General features: G+C 32.2%; 2 protein-coding genes and 1 long non-coding RNA gene across 3 annotated transcripts in view; 2 read left to right on the forward strand and 1 right to left on the reverse strand.

Annotated features, from left to right (window-relative positions):
- The window catches only part of LOC127733052 (uncharacterized), a 146,181-nt gene that overhangs the window by 115,668 nt on the left and 7,736 nt on the right, over positions 1-22,777 (forward strand). The gene's annotated exons all lie outside the window — the stretch shown is intronic.
- LOC127732986 (WD repeat domain-containing protein 83-like) lies at positions 1,246-14,197 on the reverse strand. The gene is made up of 7 exons (XM_052242245.1): positions 14,068-14,197; positions 11,507-11,731; positions 10,299-10,411; positions 9,534-9,666; positions 8,717-8,825; positions 7,756-7,870; positions 1,246-1,753 (listed from the first exon to the last, which is right to left on the reverse strand). The coding sequence occupies exons 1-7, from the start codon at positions 14,144-14,146 to the stop codon at positions 1,610-1,612; spliced, it is 918 nt and encodes a 305-aa protein (XP_052098205.1). The 5' UTR covers positions 14,147-14,197; the 3' UTR covers positions 1,246-1,609.
- LOC127733034 (protein mago nashi homolog 2) lies at positions 14,435-21,472 on the forward strand. Its single transcript, XM_052242305.1, has 5 exons — positions 14,435-14,541; positions 17,451-17,509; positions 18,042-18,152; positions 18,904-18,986; positions 21,062-21,472. The coding sequence occupies exons 1-5, from the start codon at positions 14,448-14,450 to the stop codon at positions 21,159-21,161; spliced, it is 447 nt and encodes a 148-aa protein (XP_052098265.1). The 5' UTR covers positions 14,435-14,447; the 3' UTR covers positions 21,162-21,472.

A 22,777-nucleotide genomic window follows, 5' to 3' on the forward strand; every position in this document is an offset into this window, starting at 1 on the left:
GTAAACTCAACTGATAGCAGACAAAATCAATGTATTATTTTTCATGCTGTGGCAAGTAGATTTAGGATGATACAATTAAAATGTAAGTGGGAGGGTATGAATGGACTTAAAAATCTTCCTTTAACCAGCATACTTCCTTTAAGTAATTTTGCATACATGAAATGGACATACAACTATAAATGACCCCTGACCAGTCTAAAATTTCCTTTCTACCTTACCACATCCATTTTATTGAAAAAGCCCTTAGTAAAAACATAACGTTGAAAATATTGCTTAATAAAAATTCTACACATGTGTACCATGTAAATGAGTGTATATTTGTTAGTTTCTTCATAACATACAAATTTGTTTTACTTTTATAGGTCAGAAATCCAAACAACTTAGTATCACAAATCTAGCTGGAAAAACAGAGGCAAGATTTTCATTAAGAAAAATAGGACTTTAAATGCAAAAGGTTGAAAATATAAGGGTTATTGCTTGAAACCATAAAAACTTTGAAAAATAGAATCTAATAATGATAAATCTGGTACATGTATAAACTATGTTTTTGTTCATTTGGATTTTTTCTAAGAAATTGATGCCTCAAGGATTATTGTGTATGAATAATTGTTAGATTGGCTCAACAAGACAAGTAATCGCATGGAAACAGATGTTAAAAGTCAGACTACAATAAAAACAATTTCAGCACCACAACATTATTCAAGGGCAAAACTTGTGTCTGTATTATTAATTTAAAATATTCAAATGAAATACCAATTAGAAATGTATATTTTTTTAAAGATAAATTGAGCAAATTCTATTTCATCAGACTCCTAATTAAAACACACAGAGTACACAGGGAAGTTACTTTGAAAATGGAATAACCATCTACAGAGCCAATTTTAGATTTTCCCTTATACTTTCACTGTACAAAACACCCACCCATAAATGAGTTCCCAACATGTTTTTATTGAACAGCCCTAAGGTAATTTTTACATGATACAATTATCAATACATAAAATATCTTTGATTAAATTATCCATCTAAATGTAAGTTATAGATTGATAAACAAGGGACCCCATTGGAAATAAGCTATAATATGTAAGCTTTTATGAGATATCCCAGGCTTTTTTCTAAGCACTGTTTTTAAAATATATTTTGATACTATTTTAAAAGTATATATATATATATATATATGTTATTGTCTTGTCTTGTGAATTTTTGTATATGTGCTTGAATTTGCCTGAATAAAACTATACTGTACTATACTATACTATAGATTTTTTAATCTGAATTCTGAATCATATAAATGAAAATAACTTGGTCATAGCTTGAGTTTTTTATTTTGATGTAATTGTATGACTTTGTTTTATCTTCCTCATTAAACCATTAGCTGCTATTCCCCATACTGGGTACTGTTCTGTACAATCATTGGACATCCAATTTTGAAAATCTCTTTTTTGTTCAATATTATACAACATTGGTTGACAAATCACTTGACCAGTTATGAATTGTCAGTAAGATGACTAGATCACAAAATATGTTTGTCATCAGCAATTGTCCAATGATCAATAGTTGCTGGCCTGTTTTGATCGCCACAAATATATTTTATCATCAGCAGTGTGTCCAATCATCCATCTTCACTGGCAGGACTTGATCGCCACACATATATTTTATCAGCAGCTGCTGTTAGCAGACATGTCTCTGTAGGATGGAATGTCAAGGAATGTACCACTTTTTGACCTTCATGTAGCATCTTATAAATCACTTTTGCCTAAGAAAAACAATTACTTTCAATTATTCTCATATAAACTGAAATTTTATACAGAATTTCCAAATTGTTAACATCAAAATTAACAGTTAACATTAAGACCTGAAGGCTGAGCTTAGTTTATCTTTTTTTTCATTCTTTGAACTTTACAGTATTAATTTTGGGCAATAAAGTTGTTACAAGATCTTTTACCTAAAATAGGTTACCAAAATTCTGATTAAAAGTTTCTTTTGAAAATTTCAGCACAAGCCTTTAGACTCAATCCAATAATTAAAAGAAAGTAATTTTTATAACAAAGTACAAACAAGAGTGCACACGCTGAAATGTCTTGCCTGTTTTACTGACCATTGATTTTTTGTTGGAAGTCTTAAAGGGAAACTCCGCAAAAAAATGAAAAATTTATATTTTGTTCTTAAAGCATAAAAAACCACATGTTCATGAATAAAAATCTTTTATTCTCTATGTAAAGTGATCAAAATCGATTTTTGAAATTCACTATCAGTTCTCGACATATCGCCATCTTGTCGGCATTTTCGATCTAAAAAGTCACGTGATATCTATAAACCACAAAGAACAAAAAGAATCGGGGATTTACCGACCGTGCGTTAAAAACTCCCATCATCAATCGGGGATTACCGTAGACGGTTAATCAGTGTCAAAATGTCTTGTCAAGCGTACGGTTGTTCTGTCAGACAAGGTTATGACAAAAGTTTACATAGTTTTCCCAATCCCACAAAAAAAGAAAGAATTGTATCAGACATGTTTGTACAACCTTAAACTAACAGCAAATAGTTGCATCTATAGCAAGCACAAGTTGGTGTGTGAAGACCATTTTGAACAATATTGTTTCGAGGGAGATTCGATGGTAATTATCCTTTTTTAATAACAAAATAACCTAGCAGTTCTGATAGCTATAGTTATCAAATCCTTATATGATAAGATCTCGTTGAATAAAAAAATATAGATTTGATGAGGAAGAACAGTTTCAATTATAAGAAAGACAAATGCAGTGTTCTTGTAACAATCACTGATTTACAGAAGATTCATTTGTATGCCTCTTTTATATAAAGTGCATTTATTTGTATAAAGAATAGTTCCGTATTTAGACAAGATAATTTTTCAATTAATAAAGTTATACGATATAAAATAACATTTTTTTAATTATGACATTTAACGGCTATTGACAAGGAGCAATGTTAGAAAGAGGTTTTAGCTGGGACATAATATGTTGATATAGTATAATATTCCCAGGTTATAGATATGTAAATATCGAAATATCGGACATCTCAATTTTTTTTATTAAAAGTGTTTTTTTTTTAACTAATCTTTAAATTATATCAAATTGATACGAGATCAATTCGGAACGGTCACTTATAAAGACACTTGGCTTTACAGTTAAATGTGTGACTCTATCTGGTATGTTCGGTGAAAAAATTATAGTCTTTTTAAATTTTATTTACGTTATCCTATTATATATATATTTTGGCTTCCTCCCGAATTGATAATAGGTATGTCAGAATTATTGATAGATGTCGTGTCAGAGCGACACATTCAGTTAGGTATTCCAAGGACGTATATTAGATACACGTCCCTGGGTATTCCAGTGACATCCTGTCAACTAAAAATTCGTATTACACAATTATATAATACTGGTTCATGCATGGCCTCTTTATTGAGGTACCCGGTGTGCACAGGTAACATTTATTGAACCATACATTTGTGTCTAACGTTGTTTATCTTGTGTGTGTTTGAAATTATAATTCCACCTTTTAATGAATGATGTTCTGATAATAATATTATCCACTATTTTTGCTGATAATAAGTTTGAAAAAAATTAAAAACATGACTTTGAACATTTTTGTGAAATGAATATTGTTTTGTCATGATTCTGGACCATATTTTTGAAAAAAAAAAATCTTCACGCAAATACAAGCTTTTGTCGATTGGCAACAATGCAGATATATAAAGTAATGCAGCACTTATAGTCACTATCAATATTAATTCATTGAAGATAAGAGAGCCCCTTCTATGTCTAATGTCCCTATCTTTATAAGGATTAGGACGACAGGGGAAAAAGGAGCGGAGATAGAGTGACATAGTGAAAAAAAAATAACCGAATAGAGAACAATATAGAGAATGATCGACGAAAAGCGAAATAGTTATTGTAAAGGAGCGGAGATAAAGAGAGGCATAGTGAAAAAAAAAATGTTTGCTTGACAAAGTTATTGCTCGCTTTGATGTTTTTAGTTATACAAAATCACACATCGTGTTCCTTATTGGTATTCACGTGCACTAACTTGATGCTGGGAACAGTATATTAATATATATGTTCCTGCCTGATGTGTTAAGTTTCTGCATAGCATGGTTAAAATAATTAGTATCCCATTTGTTATATCGTAGTGTCACGGTGTTACTTTGTTAAATTTATTTAGTTTGTTAATGATTGTGTAAATAAGAATAAATCTGTATAAAAACTTCATACCATTTTAGTGATTGCCTATAGGCGTTTGATTATTGTTACATTTAAGATATATATATATATTTAGAACCTTTCATACATCTTAAAGTAAAAGATGTGTGTCTGAGTTAAACGACACAAGAACCCTGTAATCTGACTAGTACGAGCGTATAGCATGTAAAAATTCCTACTCAATATGGTTGTATTGGAAATCTTTTCATACAGATTGACAACTCATGGTCCGACATGCATGTAATATTTGCCACATGACGCTCATAGTTCTTTCTACCATCATCATCTTATTCATTAAATATTGCTGTAAACATCAATGGTTCACACCCAAACAAAATGGGAGTAATATACCTTCAGATCTTCTCCGTGGTATACACTTGTGAAATATATAGACGAAATTCGGTATTGAAGTGAATCTACATCTCACAAACACAATTTTTGAATTACGATTTTGAGTGAACACCCACCAAACCAATACAAACGTATGGCAAGATATAACCATGCAGGCATTTAGTTTTCGTCAGACACAAGATAAATAATCACTCTCATAAACGTATATATGCATGCAGTTTCAAATATGAAAGAACAAGCGGTCGATGTCTATTATAGATCATTGTTAAGTTCGTTTACTAACTGTTCAGAGTCAGACATGTCAATAGTTCATTCTTGGAACCTTCATATACCCCATCCAACGATGGGAACTCTTTTTGATAGTGTTGACAACATAAGCTTGTTTATCTGTACAAGCGGTTGCATGGCCTCTCCTGCCCCAACAAACAAATACGCTACTAGTCTGCTATCTCTGGAGCTCATCCTCAATGGCGCTTATACGTCAGGAAACTTACAAGTATACTAGTAAAGATTGTTTCAAGAACAACGAGGTTGGGACGAACTGTTCTAAAATCGTCAATATCAGTAATACATTATTAAGATATGCCTTTAATTACAACAACTGTATTACTAATTTGGATTAATGACGGCTATCCAAAAAAAAAAAAATCCTCAAACAAATTAATTTATTAGCTTAGATTTATAATGTATGTATATTCATTAATGAAATAAACGATAATTGGTATTCTTTTCACAAATAATTTGTCTAAGTGATCGTCAAATGAATTTTATTATGTAAGAATGAAATGTTAATAAGAAAATTAAAAAAATCATGCATGTTGTACTGTTGTATTTTTTCAATTAAAAACTTTAAAATTGCGATAGTTTTACGATTGCTAGCATTTAAACTACGCCAGATTTAAATACAAGTTAAAGAATTCCGGTAAAGTAAATTAAACAGATGTGGAATGATTATTAATTGGGAAATGTAACATTTAATTTTTAAGATTAAGAGTACTATTCTTTTAACTTCATATCTTAACTTTATGCTAATTGCATAGAACGTAACCGAAAATTGATCCATTTTAATATTGTAACACTTCCGGAATTAAAAAGTTGAATGTTAATTTTCAATTAATTTATACAATTTAATTATTGTTTCTCTATTGTCATCGGGTAATGTTTCATCGTATATTAAACACGCTATACTCTTTCTGTTAATCCATTCAACATGACAATATTCACACCCGTGTACGCTTGAATTCACCATGACCTGTGTACGCCTGAGGCTAAATTGCTGCAAGGTAAAGTTCAAACGAATTCTCCTCAAATCGAGAAATAAACAATGACTTTACAAAATAATATACACACTCTGTTCACAAATATCTTGCATTGAAATGGTTATCAAAGTTATAACGGTAAATAAAACTTAAAATACTTTCAGTTCAATATCAGTAAAAATGTTCTATAGGTATTTTATGAAAAAATCTCAACAATTTATGAAATTAATCCGAAAATATTTATATTTAGATAATTTCATATAGGAAGTTTTATTCAATCAATACAAAACGGTACACACATATTCATTTTCTTTCATTCTTATATTGTGGTTATTAACTACGACCAACGGTCATCTGTGCGCTTTTAATTACGTAAAATTCTGATAAGCAATTAAGACTTTAACAGATTTTATTTTTTCCCATGATTCAACAAATCGGGTTAAAACGTCACAACCCAGTGACGTAGGTCAACCAAAAAAGTTACAAATACTTGATTTTCTCCGTTATTAGAAGGAATATAAATTTAAAACTTTGTAAATGTGTTTTTTATGTTAAGATGAACATATTTAGATGATAAGTAAAAAATCGCGGACTTTCCCTTTAAAGATAAGGGTTTTACTACAAGTATCACATAAACTTAACATTTTTAAAGATCCATGACAATGAGGTCAAGGTCAGATAAAATCTGTCACACAGACATGTATATCTTACAATTATTCCATACACCAAATATAGCTGACCCATTGCTTATGGTAATTGAAAAACAGACCAAAACACAAAAACTTAATGTTAACCAATGAACCATGGAAATGAGGTCAAGGTCAGATGATACTGGCTAGACAGACATGTACACCTTACAATCATTCCATACATCAATTATAGTCGACCTATTGCTATTAGTATTTGAAAAACAGACCAAAACACAAAAACTTAACATTGACCAATAACCATGAAAATGAGGTCAAGGTCAGATGACACCAACTAGACTGACATGTAAACCTTACAATCATTCAATACACCAATTATAGTTGACCTATTGCTATTAGTATTTGAAAAACAGACCAAAACACAAAAACTTAACATTGACCAATGAATCATTAAAATGAGGTCAAGGTCAGATGAAACCTGCCAGTCTGACATTTACCCCTTACAATCATTCCATACACCACATATAGTTGACCTGCTGCTTGTAGTATCTGAGAAACAGACCTTATCACGTAACTTTAACCTTGATCACTGATCCATGAATTAAGGTCGAGGTCAGGTTAACCCTGTCTGACGGACATGTAGACGTTGAAAGGAACCCATATACCAAATATAGTTATCCTTTTACTCCTAATCAGTGAGAAATTCACTTGACAAAAAAACTGTAATTTTTTCAAGCAGTCATCGAACCATGAAAATGAGGTCAAGGACAATGTGCATATGACAGACGGAAACTTTGAAACATAAGGTATCTGCATACAAGGTATGAAGCATCCAGGTCTTCTTCCTTTTGAAATATAAAGCTTTATACAAATAGTTTACGCCGCCGGATAGTAATACCTATGTCTCGCAAACTGCGACTTTTGTCGCAGTCGAGACAAAAAAAAAAGTTCTTTTTTTTTTTGGTATCCTAAGTGTTTTCAATTTCTTCTTAAGAAGGGGAAAATAAATAAGCTAAGAATCCTATAATTAACCTGTCCATCCTCTGAACCCAATACAACACATATATAATAATCACCTCTACTAAATCCCAGAAATAAACATGTCCATCCTCTGAACCCGATACAACACATATATAATAATCACCTCTCCTAAATCCCAGAAATAAACATGTCCATCCTCTGAACCCAATACAACACATATATAATAATCACCTCTACTAAATCCCAGAAATAAACATGTCTATCCTCTGAACCTTACAACACATATATAATAGTTACCTCTACTAAATCCCAGAAATAAACATGTCCATCCTCTGAACCAGATACAACACATGTATCCTGACAATTCAAACTGTTGTCTATTTTATAGTCATGATTTTGGTGACCTTTGAATCTAAAATAAAATAAAACAAGTACTGGTATGTAAAAAATAAAATTTAAAACAACCAAAAAAAAGAGAAAACTAAGCCATTCTATAATTAGATTGAGTTCCAATTTAAGCATACATAACTGTCATTTCAATTGTTTCTTCATTTCAGATTATCTGACACTACTGTAACCATCACATTACTGCACTGAGCTAAAACCCTTTCTGATATTTTTTATTTAACAGTTGTGTAAATAGTCCATGAAACCACTTAAAACACTTCTGTCAAGCTTCCTGAGCAGAAATCAGTGAACTGGTTTGTGTGTAAAACAGTTTTGTAGATTCATTCAACAAACAAACAGCTGTGGCTATCTTACATAATTTCTTGTAGTACCAAGAACATACTTGTTTCTATGGTATGCTATCTTTAATTTCCTAGTTCAGGTTATTTTTCATTTTATTGCTAGCTGGACTGCAGATTTTTTATTTAGTGTTTTACTTTAGTGATATATGGTCAAGATACATGTAAGGAAACGGGGAGGATTGTGTACATGTAGAGCTGGTTCATCCCCACTATATTTTTTGACTTGTACCAAGTCTAACTATGGTGAACATATTTTGTTCATGTCAGTTGTCTTTGAGTGTACATCTATTTTTCTGGAGGGGTTGGTGGTTGGTGTTGTCTGTTGTACTATCCAACATTTTGCTTATTCCTGTAATCCCTTATTTATCATACATAGTATCGACCACACACATATAATAAGAGCTTCTGGAAATGTAGAGGCCTATATAGTGTTAAATCGGATATATTCTTGGAGAGCTTCTGACCACTGCATACTAACACATGAGGAAAGTTTGATGAACTATACCTACTCATTTAACATTTCTCCTGTATCTTTATCCATCAGTTTAATGGAATCATCCATAGTACTTGTCAACACACACTGACCATCTCTGGTAAAAGATGTGGAAGACACTGATTCTGAAAAATGAATTGAGAAAAAAAATCAACTATTAATGAAGTAACAAACACATTTATGCACTTATTCACAGTCTGATTTGACTATGAGTTATATGTTAGTGAAAAAATCTTGTATCAATTAGCTTTGTGAGAATTCTTTTACATTTGTTGTGTTGGGGCCTTTTACAGCTTGGTATGACATATGGGTTTAGCTCATAGTTGAAGGTCGTACAGTGACTATAGTTGCTAAAATCTAGGTCATTTTGTCTCTGATAGATAGTTGTCTCATTGGCAATCATGCCACATCTTATTTTTATATAAGCGGAAAAAAAATTAAGTCCATCTATAAGTTAAATATATAACAATTAAAAAATTTGCATTTTCAAAATTTTACTTCAATTTCTATCTTTTTTCATAAATGTTTATGACATGAACACAACAGAATGTAGGATTACTATGTCTTACCTTTGTCGCAGGAGAGACAATGGTGTGAAATTATTATGTACATGTACTTATAGTGATAGATTTAGTAGACACAACTTACAACATATCCCCAATAAAACTTATTTATTTAATTTATTTATCAAGATCATGCATTGTCAAGAAAAGTGAATTATCACTATAATGTTGTCTGTTAAACAACTTTTATATTGACACCTTGCTAAATATATATTCAAGCAATTATTATTCAATGAGTCTTATAGTAAAGCATATTTTTAAAATACTTACTTCCAATAAAATCTACGAACATTTTACCATTACGTAAATCATATCTCCTGATACAACCATCAGCTGACCCTGATAAGATTTCATAATCTGATACTTGTAAAGATGTCACACTGTCTGTAGCCTCATCAAGAATCTGAATATATAAATATACAAGTTAAAACAAAAAAGTAATACAGGTATCAAAGAAAGGAACATCAAGGGTGATATTAGAAAACATATAAAGACTACATCCTTGTTTCTGTTTGTTACTGATTCTTTCAAATTAATTAACAGGAGCATATCTGACTGTTATCACAAGATGCCAGTCTTCAACCCAACATCCGGACACTCCAACAATGAGAATCAGATATTACATAACTTGTATGGTTCCATTTAATTTCATCTACATTCCCATATCTCAATATTCCAAACAACACAACCAGATACCAGATAAAACCTTTATCTTTAGTTTTGAGGTCTGTCCAAACAGTTCCACTAAGAGAACCAGACATCAATTTACTTTTACAAGTTCTATTTTACAACTCCTGCAACCCAATAACCTGACAGTTGCATCAACAGAATCCTAAAATATTTAAGTTGTATGAGCTAAATATAATGACCTCTACAGCACAATCTATATTTACAGAACCAGACAATACTTTACCTCTATGGGTTCCATTTTACAACTTCTACAATAAAATTATCTTTCAGTTTCATCAACATGTTACCTGTATGTATTTTCAAAGTCTGTCATCCCATGTCACAAAATTTCCATTAACACTTTACCTGAATGGGTTCCATTTTACGAGTTCTACAATCCCATATCCTGATAGTTCCATCGACAGAACCAGACAACACAATTGTTGATTCTTCATTAAACTTTACACAATTCACTGTTCCTAAAAGAAACAATACACATGTATCTATTGTTAAGTACAGCTATTACAATTGAGATTTGTTTATTTGTAACACCTTCTCCTAATGCCTTAACAACAACATTTGCTTGCATGTCTGGAATAAAAAATCTGTCAGACAGACAAGCAACTTCTGCTGGTTTCTTGGTTGACGGGGAAAATAATAAAATACATTGATTCTAAATGAAAAAGTATTATTATTGGTAAATCTTCATTAATTTGAAAGAATGAGTAACAAACAGAAACAAGTTAATATAAAAACCCTGTTCATATGCTGCATGTCGACAGTATATCCTCACAAATTTCCTGACGTTATATCATGTACAACATATTTATCCATTCCACAGAACTGTTATTACTATTAACCTTACCTGCATGCCCTCTATATTTCCTCACAGCATTACCAGTGGCAACATCAAATACTACAACAGATTTATCCATTCCACAGAACTGTTATTACTATTAAACCTTACCTGCATGCCCTCTATATTTCCTCACAGCATTACCAGTGGCAACATCAAATACTACAACAGATTTATCCATTCCACAGAACTGTTATTACTATTAACCTTACCTGCATGCCCTCTATATTTCCTCATAGCATTACCAGTGGCAACATCAAATACTACAACAGATTTATCCATTCCACAGAACTGTTATTACTATTAACCTTACCTGCATGCCCTCTATATTTCCTCACAGCATTACCAGTGGCAACATCAAATACTACAACAGATTTATCCATTCCACAGAACTGTTATTACTATTAAACCTTACCTGCATGTCCTCTATATTTCCTCACAGCATTACCAGTGGCAACTTCAAATACTACAACAGATTTATCCACTCCACAGAACTGTTATTACTTTTAACCTTACCTGCATGCCCTCTATATTTCCTCACAGCATTACCAGTGGCAACATCAAATACTACAACATATTTATCCATTCCACAGAACTGTTATTACTATTAACCTTACCTGCATGCCCTCTATATTTCCTCACAGCATTACCAGTGGCAACATCAAATACTACAACATATTTATCCATTCCACAGAACTGTTATTACTATTAACCTTACCTGCATGCCCTCTATATTTCCTCACAGCATTACCAGTGGCAACATCAAATACTACAACAGATTTATCCATTCCACAGGAGCATATTTGACTGTTATCACAAGATGCCTGAGCATCCAGAACCTCGTACCCATGTCCACTATACGTCTTCAATAAAACTTCCCTATTTGGATTCCATAATTTGACAGATTTGTCACTGCCACAGGTTATACAGTAGTTACCATCTCCTATAAGCAGGACAAGAAACTCTACTGAATCACTGATAAGTATTATTAAAATAAAGAACAAACCTATATATAACAGATCTTTTCTTAGCGTCTTTTTTGTTGTGGGATACCCTGTCATGTCCAGTCTGTGTTTTCATTAGATGTTTTCTGCTTTATATCCATCTGATGAGTTAAGCCCTTTTCAACTGATTTTTATAGTTTGTTCTTTTGTTGAACTGTTACACCACTGTCCCAGGTAAGGGGGAGGTTTGGCACCAACAAACTAGTTTAACCCTGGCACAATCTGAATATGCCTGTCCCAAGTCAGAAGCCTGTAGTCAGCGGTTGTCATTTGTTCATGTCAGTCATATTTGTTTTTCGGAAATTGTTTTGTTATAAATTAGGTGGTTAGTTTTCTTAATTGAATTGTTTCATATTTTTCATGTCTGAGCCTTTTATAGCCAACTATACTATATGAGTTTTTCTCATTGTTGAAGGCCTGTACGGTTGCCTATAATTGCTTACATCCACTTCATTTGAACTTTGGTTGATAGTTGTCTCATTGGCAATCATACCACATCTCCTTATTTTATTTTGGTGGTTTTAACTGATGGCAATAGTGCTAAATGTTCTTGGGGCGCTTAAAATTTCAAGTACATTAATAGGGTGATTTTCACCATCCCACACACATCACTGGTACCCAGACCAGAGTTTAAACTAGAATGGGTACTATGGCTGGGGGGGGGCTCAATTGGTCAATGTGGCCTCTAATATTAAATGGAGATCAATTTGTAGATATCTTTCTGGTTTGTCCATTCGCACCAAATACACGTTCGCCCCTGGGTTCGTTCGCAACCTATTTTTATTTGAATACTTGTTGAACTGTGAGATGTTTTTTTAGATGTATTTATCAAAATATTTAAATTTTCATGAATAAAAATTTGGGAATTTTTAAATGAAATATTTTATTTGGTGATTTGATGATTAATTATTAAATGTTAATTCTGGGAAATAATAGTAAGTAAGTATTTTTTTTATTAAAGTGACATACATGTGTAATGACAGTTATACAAAATACAAATATGCTACAAAAACAATAAAGTACACCCGACCCATTGGGTCTATAAGTCACTCTCAAAATCCTAAACGTATTTCTTTTATCACATATTTTCAAACAAAATCATGAAAAAGGTTTAAGCTAAATTCGAAAATAAGTAATTCATAATGAAAAATAGATAAAAATAAAATAATTTAAAGATTAATTCAATGTCCTGTTTAATAAATAATAAATCAATAATCATAATAAAGAATTGGAATCATAATATATTGATGTTAGTATAATATTCCCAGGTTAATTATGTATGATTACTGTTAATTGGTATTTACAAAGTCACATTTGGTATTGTTCTGTGTATGAAAATCATGATTGTTGTTATAACTAGCTTTGATGTAAATACTGCATGTAATTAGCTTGGTATGAGTAAACAAAATGAAGAATTTGTATCTTCCGCCTTTCTTTTACAAGTCTTAGATGAATGAACTTTGCCTTGATCATCACGGGGACATACTATATTGTATAATAATCCCAGATCATCATGACAATTTTTTATTCATGATTCATTTCGTCAAAATAATTTATAAAACACTAAAGGAAACCTTTTTATGTTTTTATAATGTAAACAATAAGAAAAAAAACTCATTTATAGCAATACACTAACTTAAACACGATTAAATATTTATTCCACACAAAATCAATAAAAAGGGTGTGAACGTGTGGGGTGCAAACGTGAAATGGGGGGAACGTGAATGGGAGCGAACGTGATTTTGGGCGAATGGACTCAGATTCCTGCCAAAGAGCCCGGTGATTCTCTTAGAGTATTTCAGCTTCCCCCACCATTATAAATAACAGACTTTCCGGTGTCCTAACACGCCTTCTGTGTTTTGTTTGGGATAGTCCTGGTGGTGGGTTGTATATCAGTAATGGACACATCTCCATTAATTCTGATAGGGAGTGTACATGGATTCCACTGTACCCTTGCAGCTATCATGGCTATCAAGAGGTGCTTAGGCAGCTCAAAGAGGGATTTTCATGCATACATACATACATATGGCTCCTGCCTAATATTACTTTTCAGGATTAGCGTATCATTTGAATGTGAGTGTTCATATATTTTAATGCAGTGTAGTTATCCATGATTTGGGGAGGTTAACTTTCTGGTTAAAAGACTCAAAATGTCCTCTAGCCTCCTTTACACAAAATATGGTGGTGCTCCTCAGAAAGGAGGCTTAGACAGAGCATACATGTACATTCTATGATGATTATCAATGTGTTATGTATTTCAAAGGGATCTCGTTACCATTAAATCTAACTGCACGCACAGCACCCTGTTTACACACAATTGTACGCGTTAATGTAGATGGGATATCATTTCTCATTTTTTGGGTAAAATCCTTCAGCAAATGGTTCAAACTTCCACTTAGGCAACCAGATATTTACAGAGTCTAAGTTAATAAACTCTTCCGGAATGACTATCAATATTCGACTTGATTGATTATAAATGAATATGCAATTATTATTTTGTTGTTCATCAGAATAGAAAAATGTTTTAATATACCAAGAAATACAATTTGGAATCAAAAATTACTTAAAGATGGAATATTTTCCTCACAAGATTATATCCGTAACTCTGTTCCGAATTTGTCCGTTATCAATTTTTAATTAGTTTTACATTGAAAAATGGCGACATCCACGGATTTTTATTTGCGGTATTATGTTGGACATAAAGGAAAATTTGGGCATGAGTTCTTAGAATTTGAGTTTCGGCCTGATGGTAAAGTTATATGTTGACCATAGAAGAATCAAATTCTGATTTTAGCTTGTCGTATTATTTATGGGATCTGGAAATAAATACCCTATACTATACTTGGGCGATGTAAAGCTAAAACAGTAACTGAGTAAGCGTGGGTTATAGAAAATGAAATAAGGTATAAATAGAACATTTTGAAAAAGATTTGCCCTAAGTCTTTCCGTTAAAAATAGAGCTGAATATGAGGCAAGTGTAACCTGCGAAAGAGGAAGACGTTTGTATAAATAACTATTTGAAATAGATGGGTTTGTTTGACACAAATTGAGCAAGAGTTATTTCCCTTTGTCACCATGATGGAAGGCCTGAATTAGAATTCCTAAACAAGTCAGCCAAATGCAACTTGTCATACTGACCTCTAGACTTTAGAAAAAAGGCTTTTTTGATGGATTTTTATTTCTCTCAGCCTTTCTTGATTCATCACTACTATGTAATAAGGATCTATACAACGATGCTTTAATGCTGAAGCCTTTTTATTAGGTTGGACTTTTGAGAGAGAATTTTCCTCTCAACTTAGAGACCAAATTTGGAAATAAGATCTTCACTGACGGCTAGAAATATTTAAAATTGAGAATGGAAATGGGGAATATGTCAAAGAGCAGACAACAGCCGAAGGCCACCAATGGGTCTTCAACGCAGCGAGAAAATCCCGCACCCAGAGGTGGTCCTCAGCTGGCCCCTAAATAAAATTGTGTACTAGTTCAGTTAAAATGGACGTCACACTAAACTACAAAACATATAAATGAACTAAAATTAAAAAAACATACAAGACTAACAAAGGCCAGAGGCTCCTGACTTGAGACAGGCGCAAAAATGCAGCTGGGTTAAACATGTTTTGTAAAGAAACACAAAGTAATACGCACAGTAAAACTCAGTTCAAAAGAAGTCCGAGTCCGATATCAGAATAGGTAACAAAAGAAACATAAATTAACAAAGGACTACTAGCAGTTACTGACATGCCAGCTCCAGACCTCAATTAAACTGATTGAAAGATTATGTCTTCATCATATGAAAATCAAGTACAATCCCTCCTGTAAGGGGTTTAGTATCATACATTTGTACCATCATAAAATATATGAGAAGAAAATAACCCGTATCATGCCAATAACTGGTTTTAGAATATATGTGTTTATTTCCGATGCAAAGACCCTATGAGTGAATGAATATTAATACCAAAATATGCAATCCTTAATGACTTGACAACAGTATCGTAACTATATCCTTTCCAAATAAGTCTGAATTTGCATACATATACAAATTCTTACCTTTTGTGTGCTTGTTGGTGCAAAATATTTCCAGAAATATCCAAAGGTAACGATAAAATAATTTACTATTCCATTGTCCATATGAGATATCAATGACCTAATGATTTTATCAAATGGTTTTCCAGATTTTCCAAGATCTGTCACTTTTTGAGAGTACAAAATAAAACTTGCACCGGACTCTGTAAAATTTGACAGATGGTGAGACCTGAAGTTCTGGATAATATTATGCCCTGTGGGTATCATACCAAGATTTTACCTTCCAACGGTTACAAATTTGTCATTAATTGCTCCTCATGATTTGGATCCATTCTTGTTCTGTATTGGGATACCTGTTGTGAAATTGTAAAGGTTTGAGATCTTCTGAACTAATTTTTAATACGATGATACAATGTACATGATAAAATTGAGAATGGAAATGGGGAATGTGTCAAAGAGACAACAACCCGACCATAGAGCTGACAACAGCCGAAGGCCACCAATGGGTCTTCAATGCAGCGAGAAACTCCCGCATATGTATTGTATAAAGAAACATGACTAAAACCCAAAACTCTTAATTACTGTTCACACTATATTTATTTCATTCTGATGTAAAATTGAATTCAAGATGGCTAATTGATTCCATTAATTCTAAATGGAACTGATCAAATAGGTGTCAACAATGATAACGATAATTAATGAGGTACAAAACCTTGACCATTCTCTTGTCCAAGATCAGCTATGAATTAATAAACGAAATATAAATGTTTATGTATACTTCAACCCAGTGGACACTACAAAATATTCATTCTGACAGTAAATTTTTTCTATTATCACTAGCTCCTACCAGATACTTCACAAAAACAGTGGTATGTAAAGGTTTTGCATATTTTGCAGAAAGACTAATTTTCATTGCAACGCAGCAATGGCAAGATTTTTGTCAAAATAAGAATTTATCATATAGTACAAAAATGTACTAAAGCAAATCGCAATAAACATACTGACCAGATGATAATCAGTATGTTGGTCGAGTTACAAATGATGTTTCAATTTCAGGTTAGATTTGCTGTATGTTATAATACACTGTACATGTATGTGTGTATGCTCATGTACATTTTACACAAAACAACATTAAAACAGTGTTTTGGCTGAGATATTATAATTAAAGTGATCTATCATCAATGACAGAAATGTCACTTGCCAGAATTTTAGGATTTTTTTACCACTGGTCAGGGCTGGTATAGACTGTTTCTTCCTGAGGTCACTATCCTTCTAGGACCAAGTCCTTCAGTATTGCATGGTTTAAAGGATGCATTTCTATTGTAAATTTTCAGTTAATAAATTGCACTTAGATACAGCCCCTCTGACAGTCAGGAAAAGTGCATTAGACAATTTTGACTGTTCTATTTAGCCTTTTTTGTGTTGATTTATTGAAGGATTTATGTACATTGTATTGGCTTTCCAAACTTTTGATCTTTAGTGTACATAATGAAGGTTAATCTGATATTGATGAAAACACATGTCATATGCACAGAAATGTGTATGATACATGTACATGTATGTTTATATTATGACCAGCCACATATTGAACTTACAAACATGAATATATATTATTGAATAATTTTATTGTTTTAGGCAAACTAAGGTATGCCAATAATTCCAACTACAAGAATGACACAATGATCAGGAAAGAGGTAAGAAAAGACATGAAAGTTAATCTCTGAAATATCTAAAGATGTATAATTATCTAAACTTTCACACAGGTGCACCTGAAATCCAAAGACATTATAATACATATGCTATACCCTCAGAATGCTTATTTATTAAGTATAATAGCAAGATATAATTTGTAATGTGGATTACTGACGTATGAATAAATTACTATTAAAGAATTCTGGTATAAATGTAGATTGATTCACAAACCTTATTGCGAATTATACCATCATCTGATTTAAAGATAAATACAACATGACGTGTTACCAGTGGAGTAGGAAATGTCAAGTCTGGAGCACCTGTGATGATATTTTCTTTTGAAAGATAGTTGGTTTTCCTAGTCCTCAACATAAAATGTTCACATAATAGTAATAAAAGAAACGCAAAGAGCACTGCTATAGCATTTTGAATTTCGTAATAGATCATACATTAACATTTTAATTCCTAAAATACATTTGTCAATGTCAAAAAACTTCTTGTCAAACCCTGGAATGATATGCTTTATAATTTCAGTCCTATGTACACAAATCTGTGATGGAAGAATTAAAGAGAATAATAGAAGATGCTGAACTAATGCAGGAAGATGATGTATTATGGCCACCACCAGACCGTGTAGGAAGACAGGTCAGTCATCAGTCACAATTTTTTGCTCCTTTAAAAAAAAAACAATGTTTGTTTAAAGATATGTATAAATATTAAAAAAAATCAAGAATGACTTTTGATAGCTTCATTTGCAGCAGGTGGTTCACAAATATATTTTTATCATAAAAGATTGGAAATTGGTATAAATTATTATTAAAAATAAGAATAGATGTGGTATGAATGCACCTAAGAAGAAAGGATTCAGATACAAATGTATTAACAACTGCAGGTCACCTTACGACCTTCAACATAAGGCAAAAAAAAATATGTATCTGTTTAGGGTTTCCCGACTGACCCTAACTTTTAATGATGATTTCTTCAAAACCGTTTTATCAAGATATTAGTTGTTGCATTCACTGACTTATTTCATCAAAATATTGGACAGAATTGATGCTAAATGTGTAATAATCACAGCTCTCCGTTCATTGGCAAACTACTAATGGAAGAGTTTCCAGTTTGCGTATGTTAAAACTGGAACTGGACTCAGTGAATTATCTGGATTTCGTCCCAAAAAAATATTTCCTACCAAACAACCCTATATTTTTTTGGCAGGAACCTCGAAACACACATATTTTATTTTTTGGCAGGAACCAAAACTATCTGAACACAAATTAACACTAATGTTTTTTATACAAAGTTTGTTAATTGACAGTTAAAATCTAGTAACTTTAACATTTCAGTCATACATGCTTGAAAGCACTTTATATTATAACATTAGATGTATATTTTATAGGAACTAGAGATAGTAATTGGTGATGAACATATATCATTTACAACATCAAAGATTGGATCATTAGTGGATGTCAACCAAAGCAAGTAAGTATCATCAAATATTGTTAAATTAAGTTCCAATATTTGGATTTGATCCCTAATGTGAGAAAAACAATGATTAAAAAATATCTTCATCATGATATTGGACATGTTACTGTTTTAAAGATTGACTGAACTTGACCAGTCATGCTGTTTTGGTGTTCAGAATATAAAATAATAAAGAGGAAAAAACTGGAATTTATAAATATTTGCAAAGACTAAAAATTTTAATTTTTCACTCCAAGAACCCATGGGATCTTCAGGGTTTGCTTAATTGCAGAAAATTTAAGCTATTGAATATGGTACCACATATGTGAAATGCTACTTTTTCAAACTATCTGAAATGAATTGTGCGTATTGATCAATGCAAATAAAAAATGCTGCAATTTGAATTAAAAATTCTCAGCAGTTCATTCATTTTAAAGGTTGGAAAATATGTGGAAAAAAAATCTTTAACTAGCCTCAATATTTACCATACATGTATTGCTTTTATTGCTGAGGCATGCCTCCGGGTGCTGGATTTTCTCGCTGTGTTGAAGACCCATTGTTGGCTTTGGTCTGTTTTCTACTCTTTGGTCGGGTTGTTGTCTCTTTGACACATTCCCCATTTCCATTCTCATTTTTATGTACATTGATTTGAAGAAGGGCATGCAGAATTTTTATAGCCCTGCCCACTTAGGCCATATAGTTTTACTATTCGTCATTCTATCATTCAGCATTGAACAGTTATACAAACTTTATACAAGCACCTTCACATAAGCAGCTGAATTTTAGTATGTGAGTCTACTATGATGAGTTACAGATCTGGTTTATCTTTTGTTCTGATCCGCTGATTTTTGCCGAAATTACGGGCTTTGGACATTGAAAATTTCGTGGAAATAACTGTTATACAGCCTTCACATATTGAGCTAATTTTTAGTATGTGAGTCTACTATGATGAGTTTACAGGCTTTGGACTTTGAAAAGTTCAACTCCTAAAAATGGCTTTAAGCTTTTTTTGTGAGCGGGCCATTTGTGTCATTCTGAGTTTCATTATGAACTAGGCAGTTCATTATATTCATTTTCTATCTTCCTATTAGATCAGACTTCTTTATCCCAGTTCAGCTTACTCATATCAGGATCTGTTTACTTCTGTTTCTAAACTTAGCTATGACAGGAGACCAGTGATATTCTGGTATAATGTAGTAGTATTTTAAATAGAATAATAGACAAGAGCTGTCAAAATGACAGTAAACCGGATTCTTTAACATTTATTTGTGTTCTGGCATTAATCAATATCACAAGGACCAAAACTCCTAATAGGTAAAATTTATGATCATCAATATCAAACTTGACTTCCATGTTGTCAACAATAACAACATATAAACTAGATAGAAAATGACACTTTAAACTTTCAAGAACCGTAACTCCTGAACGGTAAAAGTCAAAATCATCATTATTGAACTTGACCTCCATTTTGTTGTCAGTAACAACATATTTAAATTTAAAAAGGTTTGGTTGAACAGTTCATGAGTAAATGCACGGACACGACATTTTTTAAACTTTCAAGGCCCGTAACTCCTGAACGGTAAAAGTCAAAATCGTCATTATTGAACTTGACCTCCATTTTGTTGTCAGTAACAACATATTAAAATTTAAAAAGGTTTGGTTGAACGGTTCATGAGTAAATGCACGGACACGACATTTTTTAAACTTTCAAGAACCGTAACTCCTGAACGGTAAAAGTCAAAATCGTCATTTTTAAACTTGACCTCCATTTTGTTGTCAGTAACAACATATTAAAATTTTAAAAGGTTTGGTTGAATGGTTCATGAGTAAATGCACGGACAACATTTGGTTACTGGCCGACCGACCGCCCGCCGTACATCCCCAAATCAATAACCGACATTTTTGACACAAAAATCCGGTTAAAAACCTATGTACCCCAAGAACTGGAAGTATATTAAATTTTCACACTTAATACAAAGATAAACAAACACTATATAATCAATACATGACGAAAGGTAATGGGAGGAGGAGGGAGTGTGTAATCAGTAGATTACTATATTGTTAATTTAAATTTGTAATATTTATTTTTTCAGAGATCCAGAAGGACTGAGGACATTCTACTACTTAGTTCAAGATCTTAAATGTTTAGTATTCTCACTAATTGGTCTCCATTTCAAAATCAAACCAATTTAAAGAAGGATGTGTAGTGATAATGACAATAAGAATATTGATCCAGGAGAGATGAATACAGATTAGACATGAAGAAAGATTTTAATCATGTGCACATACAGGAAAAAATACAAATACAATTTACCATTGTAAACTTTTAAATTTTAGAAAAGCAATTCTTTTTACAGAGTCGTTGTAATGAGCAAACAAACAGACTCAAACTTTATCAGAATTCATCAGTTTCATTATGACAGTAAAATCATCAAAGATTCATCTGTTTGTTTTTATGTTGTATGTAATAAAACATTTTATAAATAAATATCTTGTAGAACTCATATTAATTTAAGACCCAATAGCTTTATACCAATGTATTTAGGAATATTGTTTACCCTTTGTTCATCCATACAAACAAATGACATCTCATTTGGATAAATTCATTCCTTTCGAGATAATACATATAAAAATAAGGAGATGTGATTTGTTTGCCAATGAGACAACTGCATGTTTATCATTTTTTTTCAATATTGCTTTGCCTTTGTAAAGGACAATAATTTTATCAGCAACACAATTTGACATGTGGGATTGAGGAAAAGCCACCATTATCATGGCCAGGACTAATTAAGCATATTGAATTATGAATAAAGAAACATATTAGCATCTGCATATGTGTATGTTCATTTTGATCATGAGCAAAATATTTCTGTTTAAAGACCCTCACCATATACTAGCAATGCCTATTTCTATCACTTGATGTCTGTTGTCCATCAATCTTTGGTGTCATCATCATCAGAAAAAAAATCTTCCCCTCTGAAACCAGTTGACCAATTGAAACCAGACATCAACACAATTACAATTAGTAAGGAAATGTAATGTCAGAATTATGCCTGATGTTCTCACCCATCAATCAACATGACCTAATAACTAAAAAATAGGACAAACAAATGGTGAAATTTAAAAAAAAATTTATAAAGTTTTCTGCTCATCTTTCAATTATTTTTGGGGGTATTGGTTTTTAGGCAGTTAAGCTGCCTTATGCGAGCACCCTAGATTTGTGTTCTACCCAATAAATGCTGAAATATGTGCCATTGTTATTATCTAGCTGGCTTTTATGTCATTTATAACTAATTGGACATTTTTTTAATACTTTTATTTCTGGAATACAAAAAATATGACCAGAAAAACCTGAAATGATCGTCGAACTACCCAAAACTTTTGAAGTTGCACATAGGAAGTAGTGCTCAATAGAAATCGTTGGTAGTTTATTATCCCCTGTGCTTTTGGCTACGATGTCAAAGAACAATTGTATGAAATATTTCATCGCCGAAAATGGGTAATTACAAGTCGTTTATATTTCCCAAATGGCAAAATTCGCAGGAATATTGTTCATGTACAACAAATCTCTATGATAGAGGAAATAAAGCTATATAAGTGGGTGGTAATTTTTAACTTATCTTGCCAAATAAGGTTGTTGTTATTTTATGAATGAAACGAGGTCATGAAACAGATGCGAAAATCTACGTTGATGGGATGTTTTAAGTAATGTGGTTAACTCGTCCCCGAGACAAGTCGGACCGATTCCACTCAAACCGTCTAAGAAGACAACTTTGACTGTTTGTCAGATTTACTTAGGGTTTCATAAA

Source organism: Mytilus californianus, unplaced genomic scaffold (genome assembly GCF_021869535.1).
Source record: "Mytilus californianus isolate M0D057914Y unplaced genomic scaffold, xbMytCali1.0.p SCAF_1, whole genome shotgun sequence".
NCBI lineage: Eukaryota > Metazoa > Mollusca > Bivalvia > Mytilida > Mytilidae > Mytilus > Mytilus californianus.